Source organism: Balearica regulorum, chromosome 6, assembly GCF_011004875.1.
Source record: "Balearica regulorum gibbericeps isolate bBalReg1 chromosome 6, bBalReg1.pri, whole genome shotgun sequence".
NCBI classification, from domain to species: Eukaryota; Metazoa; Chordata; class Aves; order Gruiformes; family Gruidae; genus Balearica; species Balearica regulorum.
The window spans coordinates 20,226,168-20,241,641 of record NC_046189.1 but is presented as its reverse complement, the minus strand read 5'-3'; the positions used below and the strand labels follow the sequence as shown (position 1 = coordinate 20,241,641).

The following is a 15,474-nucleotide window of genomic DNA, read 5'->3' as shown; positions in this document are numbered from 1 at the left end:
TGAAGTTCATTCATTTAATTAAAATGAAAAACAGTCCATAGATTTAAAGGAGAACTTGGTCCACATAAACGAATTACATAAGTTTTGTTCTAGTCCATTCTATGGTGGACTGATGTTTAAACTAGTCTATGTTTCTGGAATAATCTAATCAAAGGAAGTGCTGTTGTAGCATCTCTAGAAAATATAGTATGTAAATATACAAAACACCATTTCATGTTCTAAACTATTCTGAGAATCAAATCCTCCTTTAAAGAGAAATAATCTGTAGTCTACAATTGACCATTTAAATACAATGCAGAAACCCAGTGCTTCAGTGATAATTTTTCCTACAATTCTTCCCTCAGTATTTTAAGTTTGAAAAACAGTATAGTTTAAAATTAGCAAATATATAAATTTGGTCCGCAAAAATCTTGTAGCAGGTAGAAAAGAGAAATACATGTATTGCAAATTGATTTTATTCATAGCATAGATCTATAAAACTATGTATTATTTAGGAAAAATAGGTTAAAAAAGATCTTATTTATAGGTTTAAACCTTGTCCCAACACCATATGGGTAGTGTACAGAAAATATTATGCTTAGTGTAAGTAGTTTGTGAAAATTACTTAATATTTCTTGTTATTTTCTCAGTAAATTCCAACACAGAATTCAAAAACAATGTGCTACTACAGTGAACTTTGAATGAAAATCCCAGAAATACAAGAATTTAAACAAAATAATCCATAAATTTGAAATACATGCTTTCTTTTTAAATTAATTTGACATTACCATTTTCTTAAACTTAATTTTTACTATACATCTTTAGTGGCAACAGATAAACAGACTGTCACAGACTGAATTTGTTGGCAGGATTTTTCTATTGTCCCTCTATCAGATTCAACTCTATCAAATGCTAGTTGACTACTATTGGAATGATTTTTAATACATTATTCTACTTTTCACAAACATCAACTTCAGTGACAAGGGCATATGAGGTCTTAGAAGCACAAATATTACTTAAGGCAGAAAGTTAAATTATTGTCTATTAGTACAGGCAGAGTCAACTAGGAATAAAAACACTGAAAACATCATTTCATTTTATTGGGTTGTAATAGGGAGGGACCATAATTAAAAAGTAAAAAAAACACCTACCATGTTAAACTGTTGCACTTTCCCTCCTCCCTCAATTGTACAATTATATACAAATCTGCTGAATTTCCTCAAGATGAAGCAAGTCTGCGCTAAAATAAAACGGTCATTTTAGCAGCTTGATTCAAGAGTAGTTACCACTCTGCCAGTCTTGCGAACTTCTCTCTCCTTCTTTTCAACCTTTTCCTTCTGCTTTTCCAGTTTTTCTTGTGTTTTTCTAATATCCTTAATTTTTTTCTTTATTGTTGATCGGTCATTTTGATTGGAGACTCCCAAAGCCTTTAGGAGGGGGAAAAAATAAAATACCTCATTATTAATTTTTCCAACAGCACTGTGAACAGTACTTGTGCGTGAACAGTTTAAGAAAGCATTATTCACTTTGCTGCAAGATAGTCTGTTTATTTGAAAAATAAGGACATAAATCTTCAAGAGCATTGTAAATGATCATCTGGTAACAAGGTAAGGAAACAAGGGTCTACTCTTGTTCGGTTGTGAATTAACAGCTTCTCTTTGCATTTTCCAAACATGTAGACAGCTGAGTATTTCCAGCAAACAGCATAATAACAGTAGTCTCTCTCTTTTCTAGCTCTTTTTATACAAGAGGAATTTATATTCACTAACTACTCTTTAATTTTTATTATTAAGGATTTTAAAGTGTATTATTAAAAATAATAATCTACCAGTAAGTAGATGGTACACTTTGATTTTTGATCAGCAGGTGGCAGTACCCGATGCCAAGTTACAGACAGCACGTGCCTCACATTCTATGGAGCTCCGAATGGCATTAGGTGTAAATTGAACTTCAGGCATGAACATCCATAGTTCCCCAGATAGAGACAGTCATTTGACAGACCAGTAACAGGTACAAAATACAGGACATTTAGTGTTGCACGTCTATTCTAAAAAAGCAGGTATATTTTGGAGACTGACATTAGACACATTTTTATTCCCTCCCTAAAACATTCAAATCCTACTATTGATCATTAACAATAATTTGCCTTATGCCAGAATAGACCAGTGAACCTCATTTCAGTCACACATCTTGCCTGTCCAAAATGCAGTTCGATAATCTAACAAGAAAGAAAAACTGAAAGTTTACTGGCACTAGAAAGGATACATAACACGCAGCCTCCAGACGTAAAATGACAAGAAAAGGCTCAAAAGAAAGATTCAAACTAGACTTTTTCAGCAGGAGTAAAAACCAAAAACATTTAAAGGTCACCAGACAGGATTTTAGCCTTCCCATTTGAATAGGACATGTGGAAGAAACAGATTTCTAAAACCGGATCCTGCGATTCTATGCATTTTAATTGGCCGGGTCTTGTTTTGATAGGACCTATGCTGAGATTGATGTATCAAGCCCCTTTGGGCAATTATGCTCACTTTGATTTTCTCAAGACGCAAACAAGAAAGAAATACTTGGTATTTTTCTGATTAAAACCAGCTTGTCTTTAATTGTGCAATCATTTACTAAATTCTCATCTAACTGTATAGTCCTCATTTTTCAAAAGCAAAACTCTATCCCATAAAAAGTCATGAAAACAGGAAAGCAGCGTTTGTAGGTTAAAAGTATGTCTGAATAAGCAGTGAAATTTATACAGTTACAAATCTATCCTGGGATATTCACATACCTTTAACTTCTCACTGTCGAGCTGCATTAACTGCTGTCCATCTATGTTCATAGCTGTGAACTCTGTAATATACTGCTCCATGTTCATTCCCATTAACCAGTGGCATACTTGCTGAGTGGTCCATTCAGAAATAGGTCTACTGTGCCATTGATTTTGTTTTCCTGTTGTTGTAAATTCATCATCTAATCCCTAACCAATTGAGAAAAGTCACCGTAAGTAATGTTTTACTTGACTATATGTTGAATTCCAGTTGCCAATCGAGTTTGATTAACAAAATGCATTGTAAAACATACTCCAGCTGCAAAAGGACTTAAGTTCTTGAGATCACAGTTATAGTCAGTTTGCCTTGGAGTTTGCTATAAACAAAAGGACACTACAACATTCCACACAAAGTCAGAAATAGAGAACATAAATGGTTTTCTCTAAGAAATTATATAACAAAGCATTTGATAGAATATGATGTATCTTAACAATGAACAGGCTTCCTCAATCAGTCAGTTAAGGTAGCTCAATCCTAACGTTAGCTACTGCCTTACACAGCATCAAGAAGAATCAAGTAGCACTTCAGTTGTATTACTCATTATTGTTAAGTGAAGGAAATCCAGAATAAAAGCAATTCTAATAATCAGCAAATCTGGTGACAGTTCCAGGTATAGTTTGACTAAATTTGGTGCATTTCTAAAAAGAGAGGACTGTTCTTTCATCTAATGCCATCATGTCAACATTTTAAAGAGTCTGCCTAGTAGAAGACCATTTGAGAAACATAAGAGCTTGTAGCCTTCCACTGAAAATTGACTTTGCCAGCTCACAGAGCTTTTGAAGCTCCCTGCTTCAATTTCAGTTGGCTTCTGAGGGGAAAAAGGTACTGCTGTTCATCCTGAAGCACTCTATTACTTCATCACAAAAGAAAAACTACATAAAACAGAGCTCAATGTCTGTACAGAAGAAATTCTAGTGCGATACTTGAATCGGTAACATCAGAGTTACCTGAAGTTTTATTAACTATCCAAAATGATCTCTCGCTAGCTCATGATTGAGTACAGACTTACAGACTGCTCCACTAGGCAGCTTCCACTACTTATCAGAGATATTTGCAAAACAGCAGAAAGCATGCACACTTTCACCAGCAAGCCTTATGCATGTCATTTGTAAACAGAAAACATGGAAATAAGCATCTTTCTAGTGATGAATTTCAGATGTAACCCTGTAAGTTTCACGTGAACAACTACATCTCCCAACCAGAGCAATCTCACAAAATCCAACTCCCTTGATGAAAAATTTGGAAGAGTTGATTGAATGTAACAAAATAGTTCTGGCGATTACAAGTGAAAGATATTGAGATCTAGGCCTGTCACATGATCCAATCACACAGTAAACTGGATCTGAAAGTGTAACATGGAACACACATCTGAGGTTAAACAAATACAATTTTAAATTTCTGATGTATCAGAGGACTACATGTAATGAGAAACAGTTTTGCTTTCCCTGGTCTGTGAAACAAGGACAGTGGTTACATTAGGAGGTAGCACAGATAGATAGGAACAAGTTTATAGAGCAGAACAGTTTGTGCTGACGTCCTAAAATCCATACTACAAGCATTTCAAAGGATTTTCACTTCCAAAAAGTGAAAAGTGACTCATCTGGTCACACAGACTCAATGGCCACTAGCAGCTGGAATGCACCAGGAACACTGTTGGAGCACATCTGATTTGATTTCCAAGATACTAGCAAATGTTCATGAATAATACACAAAAAAGGGGAAACTTTTTATATTTCAAGTTTGACCTGTATCTCAGAGTCATGTATGGTCTATCATCAGCAAGAAATACTAAAATCTGTATTGCCACATACGCATTTTTCATATCTACTTTTATCCTTTCATGTGCGTGTATATCTATATCCATATATATCCTTTACATTGGAAAATGTGTAAAATGTTTTAGTCCAACTGGGACTCACTCACTAGTTTTATTTAATCTGTGCTAGCCATGCAACAACTTCACTTCTATAATTTCAGAGTACATGTACTTGAAGAAGGTGTACTCCCGTTAAATAAAGAGGCCCAGATTCATTCATTTCACCAGGGGAATGCGGACCCTTGACAGAATCTCAGGGGCTCTCTGCACCAGTTTGTCCAAGCAGCACAGCTTAGAGCAGCTAACAGACTGTACCATGGAGTCCTCCAGAATGAACTACTAATTCCAGTCTAGGTTTCCTGCATCACCAATTGCTAACAAACTCCTCCTACTTCATACTGCTAATGACACAACCCTAAAACCAGAAGTTGTACCAGAAATTGAATCTGTGCTAAAACACTTAGATATCATTTCCTCACAGAAGTGAAGGTGAACAGGAAGATATTTAATCCTGTATAATTTGATTTTTTCACTACTGTACAAGGGAAAAGTACATCTGTAACTACTTTTTCAGAATGTGAATAGGAAAGTGGAAAGTGTAGAAGAATAAGATGAAGAGTAATTTTTGAGTAATGCTTATTGGTCATTAAATAACACCTCTACATAATTTTTTTTCTCAATTGTTTACTGTCCTTCCAGAGGCAGAAGGGCTGTCCCAACCTGTTTGTACATCAGAGTTACCGTCCTCAAAACAGCCACCACGCACACACAAAAGATCAGCTGCAAATTCAGAAGCAGAACTAAAATTACTTATATGGTATGGAAGCATGAGAAAACCATATGCTCCTGCATAAAAATGCAGGTGATTCAGAAAGCAAGTACAGATATACTGAAGGCTTTAAAGATAAAAATACAAAACCCAAGAAGAAAACAAATACCATCACAGCATTTAACAGATTAAAACCTTTAAATGGGTAGGAGGGATTACCAGCCAGCTTGCTAACCAACTGTGAGTGGAGGTGCCTTTGCTCTAACTAGCCGGCTCTAACAACCTCTCACCACGCAGTCACTTCCCCAAAGTGCCTGAGAGTACCTGCCCAGCAGAGACGGACTCTGCAGTGCTGCTCCTGTCTAGGTTTCAGGGGTGTTTCCATCTCTAGTCTTCTAACAATTCCAGGATTTTTAGGGCAGCATGTAGTAGCCCATTCCTCTGAAAGCAGGGGTTGTTACACTGACTGGCATGATCCCTGCTGGGTATTCATAAACCCATCCAAACAACAAGCACCAGACAGAAATTCTACTTGTGAAGAGCTTAAGTTGAGGATTTGAAATATACAAAATTGATGTAAGATTGGTTACTTTCTTCCCTAGACCTCAGTGTGTTGTACTCATTAAAAAACCCCAAGCATAGAACTACCTATTTTTCTTCACACACGCTGCCTTTCCAAAAGGGAAAACAGCTCAGAGTTTATTTGTCATTACTCTCAGAACAGACTCTGATAATCAATGTAATTACTGAAAAAGTACAAAACAACATTCATTGCTCATATGCATAAGCAACATATGAACTAGAGACAACATTACAATCAAACTCATCTACAACAAAAAAAGGCTTAATCATCAGTTTACACATGCAGTTAGTAATAGACAACTTTTGTTTGAATTTTAGAACCAGTAGTTTAATAAAAGTTGTAAGACTGATCGAAGAACAATATTCAAGAAGATATTTAGCTAAAATCTTATGATTTATATGCTGCTTGAAAGTTTCAGAAACACATATTGCCTTCATGAACCATTCCATTTAACAAACTGCAGGGAGCACATACTAACTGGAGTTCCTCTGGTTGTCATTAGACCGATGACTGTCATCACTGATAAAAATCCTCAAGAAAAATATTCCACTACTGAAACCTGTAAACTAGTTATATGATTTTTGACACCCCAGATCTTTGTTAGCGATTTCATCTTTATAGCATTGTTTGTAAGCCTGTTCTGACTTTCTACATATTACTGGGATATTTTAAGACTTTCACCAAAGCCTGCTTTAAGATAGCTAATAACAAACTCCCACATTCATAAACCAGCATTTAGATTTTTTCTTCAAACATTATCACTATCAGTTTGACTAGTCCTAATTCAGCTTTTAATGATGACTCCTAGTCTATAAAGGATTTAATTTATAAAGACGCCCAGCAGTCAAACAGCAAATGAGACAATATCTCAGAATGTTTCCAAAGTGTAGACTTCAGGTTTCACCTGTAGGCAAAGGAGTTAATTTTCCAGGGGAATGAACACTGACTTTCAGGTATCTAGTTTCTACCTATATATCAGAACCACTACATTCTGTGGCTTTTTTTTTCTGTTTTCTGTTGTTGTTTTTGGATATTTTTGTGTGTGTTTGTGTTTTTTTAATTTAGATGAAATTTTATGGTAAGACAAACCTGCACTGATGTGAAGGCAAGGTCAAAACCACTCCAGTTTTCATTCACCCAGGAAGTTGCTTTAACTTAGTGGAACAGAAAGGTGTTATATTTAAAATTAAAAATTGCAATTCAGAGAGAGTTCATTCCATTTTTTTTATGATTTAACTAGGCTCAGAACACAAAGGCTAACATGGCGTCTACTAGTCCATGTCCTTAGTTCAGTAACAGCTTAGGATACTTTACAGTGCTCATCAACATTAAAATATGTAAACAGCCATCTAGTTTCACATTACACAAATCTGTTTCTAAACATGCTGTAGTGTGAACAACAACATCAACAAGACACATATACACACTTTGAAACTCACCTCATTTGAAGAGAAGGTTAAAGTGTGTGAACGACCTGACAGATTTGGTTCTGTCACTAACCCTGAAAGTTCACAACTTGGCTTGCTATGGTATGTATCATCTATGACAATTCTACTCTGCAAACAAGTGGAAATAATGTTTCATTAACTCACTCCTTAGAAAAGCAGGTCATAAGGTGACATTCTAGTAATTTTGATTTTTGGTAAAAAGAAATACTATGACTCAGTTATCTTTAGATCACGTATGAAATGCACTCACTACATGAAGCATCTCACTTGTTTTCGTTAAACTTCTGAATTTGAAAACACAACAACAAATTTGAAGTAGTATCTCCAATAAGGGCACCTTGCCGGGAGAATCGGTCATAACCTGAAATTGTGCTGAAGTACATACAGAAATACACACAGCCACTCTTTCAGCAGGCACACCACACATACGGAGAAGCAATTTAAGATTCAGTTGGTGGAATTATTCATGCTGAAACCTACACAAGCACTATGAATGTGCTTCAGAAGGTGCTGTTCTGCTAGTGAGATAAAATAAAAGTCCCAATTGTTACGGTTATTAAGATTCCCATGACACAGAAGTACCCCCATAACTTAGAAAGTTTCTAAAAACAAGAACTAAGTTTAGACTTCATAGTTGCCCACATTCAAACCACTGCATTGACAGTGAAACAAATAGGCTGTCTTTGCCTAATGTACATGGAGAATTGAAATAGCAAGGAGCTTTTAGCAGCTTGCAGATCAGAGTTTAAATTAGTTCATGAATAGACAATACAGAGCTTGCCTAAGGACAAGCTTTCCCAAAACTTTAAATTCTGATTTAAGATACTGTATTGTATTGCTGTTCATGAGGTGGCTACATTTGAGGCACAGAATCATGTCATCTGAACACTACCTTGATATGAGAAATACCACATAGATGTAAAATATCTTTGGAAGAATTTTTATAATAAATGGACTGTATCAAGCTATGTAAAATCTGCTTTAAAGTACTAAATATTGTAAAAAACACTAAAGCTGAACATTTTAGAAGTTAAACAATCACTCAATGACTTTACCAAAAACGGTTTAACACTGTAAATCTACAAGTAATTATGCAGTTTGATAGGCTGAATAAATTATTTTCAAAATAAAAAATTATTCTGAAATAAAAGATTTTGACAAATTTATTCTTTTAATAAAGTACTTTAATTTTTTTTAATTATATAGCAAAGTAAAATTCCAGTTAGAAATATGACTAATATAAGAGCTATCATATTGAAAGAACATGGAATCTTCATAGCATTTAGTGTTCGCATTCTGTTATTACACTTAGTCTGTGTTTAAAGGAAGCTTTTGGATCTGTACACCCGCCTTAGCATCTAAAAGCAGCCGGATCTAGGTTCAAACTTGTCCAGCAGACACTAGGCATAGGACCTCAGGCAGGTCACCACAGAGCCTGTGACTTAGCTGCAGACTCTGAAAAAAACCATCCCAGATGCTATACCTGAAAACTTCACAGCTGGTTTGGTAAGAAAATCCTTCTAAAGAATACTGATGTGCACATTTCCCAGAATATTTTCTAATTTGATTACCTCCATTTCCAACTCAGATCCTGACATCTACGTTATTTTTTTTTTAGTGAATGAAAAATAATTCTGCCAAAAGCATGCCTCCTACTTTTGCCTTTCTAAAGTTTATTTCTCAGCACTACTCTTCGTTGCCTACAATCAGTATGCAATTATTTACCATTATTTTTTCTAATTTTCTCTAAATCTCTCACCAACTAACTATACTTTGTAAGGATGCCATACCATATCCCTATATACATAATCTGAGATCCTAAATTAAGCTGATGTTAAAGACATTTTTCTTCACTACCTTATGCTCCTATAAGAGAACTATAGTTTTGCAGTTGTCATCACTGACGACTTCTGTATTTGTGTTCTGATTTCAATTTAATCTGAACTCTTAAATTTTCTAGATTATTCTGTTTTGGGGGTGGATACTTGATCTTTGCACTCTCTTTTGCCCTAAATTACTGATACACATTTCCAGTCTTTAAAAAAAAAAAAAGTTAAGAAAAACAAAAACAACAAGAAAAAGAACCCACCACCACAACCCGACAAACAAAAAAAACCCCAAACCACAACTTGAGTTTTCCTGCTACTTTTTCATGGAGTATGGTACTGTACATAACTGAAAAATGGTGTTCCATTTACCATGTAGGTTATTTTATTAATTACATTATATTTTAGGGACTTCTTCAGTCTTTTAGATACTACCAGAAACAAAAGAATACTTTGTCCATCAATTGATTCTCAAATTAATTTCAATCCAAACTGAAAATCTATTTAGTAGCTTTTCTTTTAGCCATCTTCAGTTCACTCTTTCTACCTTTGCAGAGCAATTGAGAACAATTCAGAAAAAAAATTGTACCAAAAAAAAAAAAGAGGACAGGATGATATTTGAGCAAAATATTAAGACCTGAGAAAAAATGTGAAGAAAATATAGCTGAAGTAAAGCATCTCAGCACCAGTTGTAATGTTTTCTCCTCCTCTTGCCCATATTCAGTTTAAACAAGTAGTAATTTCCTTTGAAGGATTTAGAACCAGTTGCAAAGATTTTTGATTCTTGAAGCTCACAGAATTTGGATAGAAGAGGTTTTATAGGTATGCTTCTCAAGACTTAACGTACTAGAATATCAATAGTTTACACCACAGTGCTCTTCCTTGCAATGAAAACAAAACACTGCATACAAGCTTACAGAAGCTAAATAATGAATACAAAGAGTATGTAGGCGTTTGTACTATATCGGAGAATGGAACTAAATCAAAGGGCATATTATGCAAAGGGACTAATTTAAGAACTGTGTGATACAGAAATCTCATAAGGCTAAGCAGTCTGCAAACATTCCGATCACAGGATTTTAGTTCTTGTGTTTCTACTTTTCACAGACAACAAGAAGTTGATTCATTACTTTGTGAAATTATAATAAGTTTAAGACTAAATTCAGTATTATTTTAAGAAAACAAAATCCTTCTAGGTGCAGTAATTTTAAGAGGCAAATTTTGCAGAAACAGAAAACAGTTTAAATTTAATTAAATTCCTTACACCATCAATATTAAAACACAACTACAGAAATTATACATGATGCGAAAGACTCAGTACAACAGTTACAGATTTTTACATGACGAAGTTCTTATTTCAGAATTTCTACTTCTACCTGCTCTTTAATAAGTGCTTTCACCTGATTATATGGGATACTACAAACATAAAAGCAGAAAATATTATGGACGTAATAAAAGGAGCATTCTTTCCTTGAATTATGAGAAGATGATTTTATCCCTGCTGTTACGTTGTTTTAGTAGCAAGACTCACTGCTGAGTGGTCAAGCACATTTCTTTCTCAGTTTTCATGCCTTTTCATAGTGAAGTTTACCAGCAAAAGCCTTGTTATTGTAGTGCAGACTTCATGATCAACTGCAGGTCAAGATCTAGAAACAGACATCCTGAGCAGTAGCTACTGGCACATTACCATCTTTATAAAAGCCTCCAAATGTTGCAAAGTAAAACCAGCCTGACTTCGGAGAGACCGAGTATGATTTTAGGATCAATTAATGTATGAGAATCTGTTCTTTAACAGGGTCAGCCTTCTACCATTTTACAAAGCGGGGATATAGTTGAAGACTTGTCTATTCTTCCAGCTGCTGGTTTGCAACTGGCACTAAGGAAAAGAAAGAGCAGCAAGCAGCAATTACATACTGGAGCATGAGAAGGAAAAACTGAAACTGTAGGCAAGAAACCAGCTGGATGGTTAAAGTGATAATCAGCTTGGATAAAGTATACAATGATGAGAAGAAAAGGCTATTATTTCAGGTCAATGTGGAAAGGAAGAGAGAGTACCCAATCTGGTAAGATCTAGATCTTTTGGATTGCCAACAAAAGTGTCTATATAAACACATTATGGGTGCTTATAGTAGAAATGCAGCAGTGGGACTTTTACTATGCTCAGAAAAATTATTTGAATCAGGAAGAGAGGAGCAATGAAGAGGGGAAGAATGGATACTTCTCAACAATGACTCTATGAAAGCCAAACCACTGAATGTTTATCTACACAGAAAACATCTCAATAGCTTTGCTACAGCCTATTAAGAGATCAACCATGCACTTCTATTTAATGAAAAAAGTGTCCCAAAGTGTATGCATATCCCCTTCAACATAGATCTTGCAGTGCCAAAATCCTTGGGTTATTTACAGAAAGATCTTTTGGCCACTACATGCTTCAACAGAAGCAAACAATGCAGGAGCTGTAAATACACAAGTCTGACACACAGTGGACAGTATTCTGTATAGTGTAGGTCTACTTAAGAGATTAAAAAGTTCCCATTCTTAAGTTCCTGTGTTACAGTGAGGTGTTGTATGGTTCTAAAACCACTTTCTGTATTTTTCACAAACTATGTATGCAAACAGCTTACTCCTGTCACAGCCACTGTAAATTCACACTAAGAAAACAAAGTCATTTAAAAAATGTACTATAACAGCATTTTAGTGCAATAAGCATCTGGAAACATGGAAAGCCAACTTGTTATCTGCTATCTATGCAAAATATCAGTAACTTCACAGACTACAACCTGGCAAGTTTCTCTTCTAGATTTGCAACTCATTTCTCTCTAATAACACAGTGGAAAAGTAAAAAGTGAAAGGGTATTTTAGACAACCAAAGTGAAGAAAAAGTGTGAAACTTAAGAATAAGTCTAGCTTATGAGGTTACTCGGCTACAATTTTGAATCTGACAAAATCCAAAGGAAACAAGAATGAAGGTAAGGTAATAAGACTGTTAGTAACAGTCTTACATTGAAATAGGTTTTAACAAAACATTTAGACAGCATGAACATCAACTTTAATCCCAATACTGTCAACAGGTAAGCAAAACTACAAACCAGGACATTATTAAAGGTTTTGTTAAACTTCTTATGTTTTGCAACCATTTTTTCCAAATAGTTTAAACTGTAAAGATGATAACTGTATGGTTATAGATGGAACTGTGTAGCCTCACTCTTAAGATGTGGTTAAAAAGCTTTAAATTATTAGAACATTATCAGTTACTCAGAAGCCGCTTTCTACAGATGTGTCTCTTGGCTTTCAATACTAAATTTGTTAATGAAAACCAGGATGCTATCTTCATCCACTTGTCTGGTACTCCACCCCACATACCAGTATGGTAAGAACTGGTTGGCCAAGGGCCTTTTTAAAACTATACTATCCTAAAGTTGGCGTTACAAACCACTGAAAAAACGTACCCTGTGACCACTCCTTAGATGCTACTGCAGCCTGAACAGTGTCCACTGATGCTTAAACTGAACAGGAGGGAATGAGAAGACTCACACAGTCTCTGCTTGTGAGGGCTGTAAAGTCTCAAACATCTGCAGCCATGTTTGTAAGAGGTAATGTGATCAAGAACTAAGTCATCAAGCTTCCACATACTAAGCACTGATGGTTTTACTTTATCAAGATACAACACTTAAATATTCAAAGCACAAATTAGTCATCTTTACCTTGCTTCTGTTCTTCTCTTGACCGTGTTCACAACTGTCCTGCCTGCTCTGAGTAACGTGCAGGCTGCTACTAGAAATCTGAGGCTCTTTGTGGCTGTCTCCAAACCAAGAGAAAGGCATGCAAGTAGGAACAGGGGAATCTGAATCTGATGCAGACAGATTGTTGCCAGAGTCGTCCAGCAGTTCTCGGGAACCTCTGAAATAAGTAGATTAAATTGTGTTTAAATGGCACTAAAAAAGCTCACCCCGCACACACACAACCCTCCCACAAAACAGCAAAAAACTCAAAACACACACCACTCATTTTTACCCATTTCACAGCACAATTCATACTTAAAATGAAAACTGATACTTGCCTTTAAGTATCCATGCAAAATAATTTGGGTTATTGAACAACACAAATTAAAGAGCTTTTGCAGTATTTCACACAACAATTTAACAATTTCAAATAATTTGCTAGTTTAATTTATTCAACATCCATCTTCCTAAGCAAAATATAGTTTTTGTATTTAAGATAGGGTACAACGTGTTGAACTTATGAGCTACTTTAAAATGTAACCCTGCTTTACTGTTTCCTCTATACCATTAGTATTTTTCTTATTTCATGAGGTTAGAAGCTCTTCTCCACAGCATTATATTAATCTTCACAGAATTTTGCCACTGTTATACTTGAATGTACTTTAAAGTCAAACAGTAATCATAGTTTTAAAGAAATTCTTAGGTTAAAAATTTTAGGAATGCAGCATGTATGTATTAAACAAATAAAACAAACCAACTACCTGCTGTCCAGAGAACCTCTCAGATTTTCTTTCTCTTGTTTCTTGCCCTTGCCTCCAGATTTCCGTAATCCACTGAAGTAAAAAAATACAATTTTCCTAAGTGCTTACATTTACACAGTGCTACTTTTTTAATTAGCAAGTTAGTTTTTACATTAATTTCAAGTTACAAAAAGCTTGTTGTTACATAGAGCATGATTTTGCAGATTATGCATACAATTAAAAAAGTACTGTCATTCATATTTTAAGAACCATGACAGAATTCTGAAAGTACCTTTCAAAGTCCACATATAATCAAAATAAAAACAGAAAATACCCAAAGAAACTTAGTATGTAGTGGATACAACCAAGAGGAAGAACACAGTTTTATTGCTATATAAACATGTGTATGCAATGCAGAGTGACTTGAACTAAGTCACTAAACACATTCTCTGTGTGTGAAATAATAAAATGATAACTTATGATTTATTTGTTGCAGTACCAGTCTGAGTCTACGATGTTAGCTGGCTTCAACAAGCTTTACACCTGGCTCCAAAGGGGGAAGGCTTATTGCAAAATTTAGCAACTCTTCTCTCAAATCCCCAGAACTCAGTTACCATACTGCATTTCCAGATATTATGAGCTTGTACTTTTGATTTACCCCAGTTCCCAATCTCATCCTCTAAATGAAATTGAGATCCACTCATCACTGCTGCCCACCTCCAAGGAAGAGTCCAGAAAGCAGCTACAGCCAAACCCTGTGTAAGGACACCTCTACTGCAGAAGAGATTAAGGCAAGACAGGTATCTATTTCAGACTGTAATGTCAGCAGGACATAACATTAGAGTCTAAGCTCAAAAAATATTTTGACATAAAACTACGCATGGATTTGCAATTTAATTCATAGAGAAATTTTGTATTCAGATAAAAACTGAAGAACCCCAAGAAATTCTTTGAGGGGAAAAAAGCACAGACAAATAAAATCAAAGTGTGGTAGGAACATGAATGCAACATTACAAATTCAAGATGAAAAAGACTCTGTCCAGTGGTGCTGCTATGAAGTAGCATTATTGGATTTCCTCAACAATTTTTTTTTTGAGAGAATACGCTCTTCTCCAAAAGTAATGCTGAAAACCATTTATTTCCAAATGAACACAAGTAAATCTTACCCAAAATCTGGAAATCTCCTCTTGGACTTGCCTGATGATGTTCCTTCATTTGTTTCTACTGTCTTGTCTTCATTTTTCTTCTCTTCTGCTTTTCATAAAGGGGTGAAAAATAATGTTATTCTAAAAATACTTCCAAGTTTCAAGTACTTATGATGATGCTTCTAAGTGAATAAGATACTAAAACCTGAGTAACAGTGTTAAAATTCACATCCACACATGCAGACACTAGCTGAAAATACTACAGCTGTATCAACATAAATTACTCTCTACAGCATCTTCCCCTCATTCTGACTGTGCTGTACCACTGAAAAAAGGCAACACAACAGTTGCTTATGACTAATCAAAAATATTGCTTTTGATAAACAGTAGTTCTATACTGTCTACAGAAAGGTAAAACTTACCATAATATTCTGCTTCAATGGATTGCAAACAAAAGATAGTTAAAGATAGGTTTAGAAAAAAAGTACTTTCTTTTGCAAAATGTCAACTTCAAAATACGCCAACTAGATAACCAGTGTAAAACTCATGAAAGAAGCTCAGTTTTAGAGCAACAGTTAGCAAGTACAGCATTTAATCATCCTTTATTACTCTTGAAGTATTATA

The 15,474-nt window shown here is 35.1% G+C and overlaps 1 protein-coding gene across 4 annotated transcripts in view; it reads right to left on the bottom strand.

Annotated features, from left to right (window-relative positions):
- Nucleotides 1–15,474, bottom strand: part of LOC104634397 (neurabin-1) — a 39,961-nt gene continuing 24,487 nt past the window's right edge. Inside the window, exons 13-18 of one of the 4 annotated variants that reach the window (XM_075756648.1) lie at nucleotides 14,872–14,959; nucleotides 13,727–13,798; nucleotides 12,948–13,143; nucleotides 7,406–7,522; nucleotides 2,759–2,947; nucleotides 1–1,406 (exon numbers count right to left, since the gene is read on the bottom strand). In XM_075756648.1, the coding sequence (XP_075612763.1) occupies nucleotides 1,239–1,406; nucleotides 2,759–2,947; nucleotides 7,406–7,522; nucleotides 12,948–13,143; nucleotides 13,727–13,798; nucleotides 14,872–14,959 (830 nt within the window). In that variant the 3' untranslated portion in view covers nucleotides 1–1,238. The remainder of the gene's footprint in view (nucleotides 1,407–2,758; nucleotides 2,948–7,405; nucleotides 7,523–12,947; nucleotides 13,144–13,726; nucleotides 13,799–14,871; nucleotides 14,960–15,474) is intronic. The other 3 variants (XM_010300899.2, XM_075756649.1, XM_075756650.1) reach the window with 3 other exon arrangements.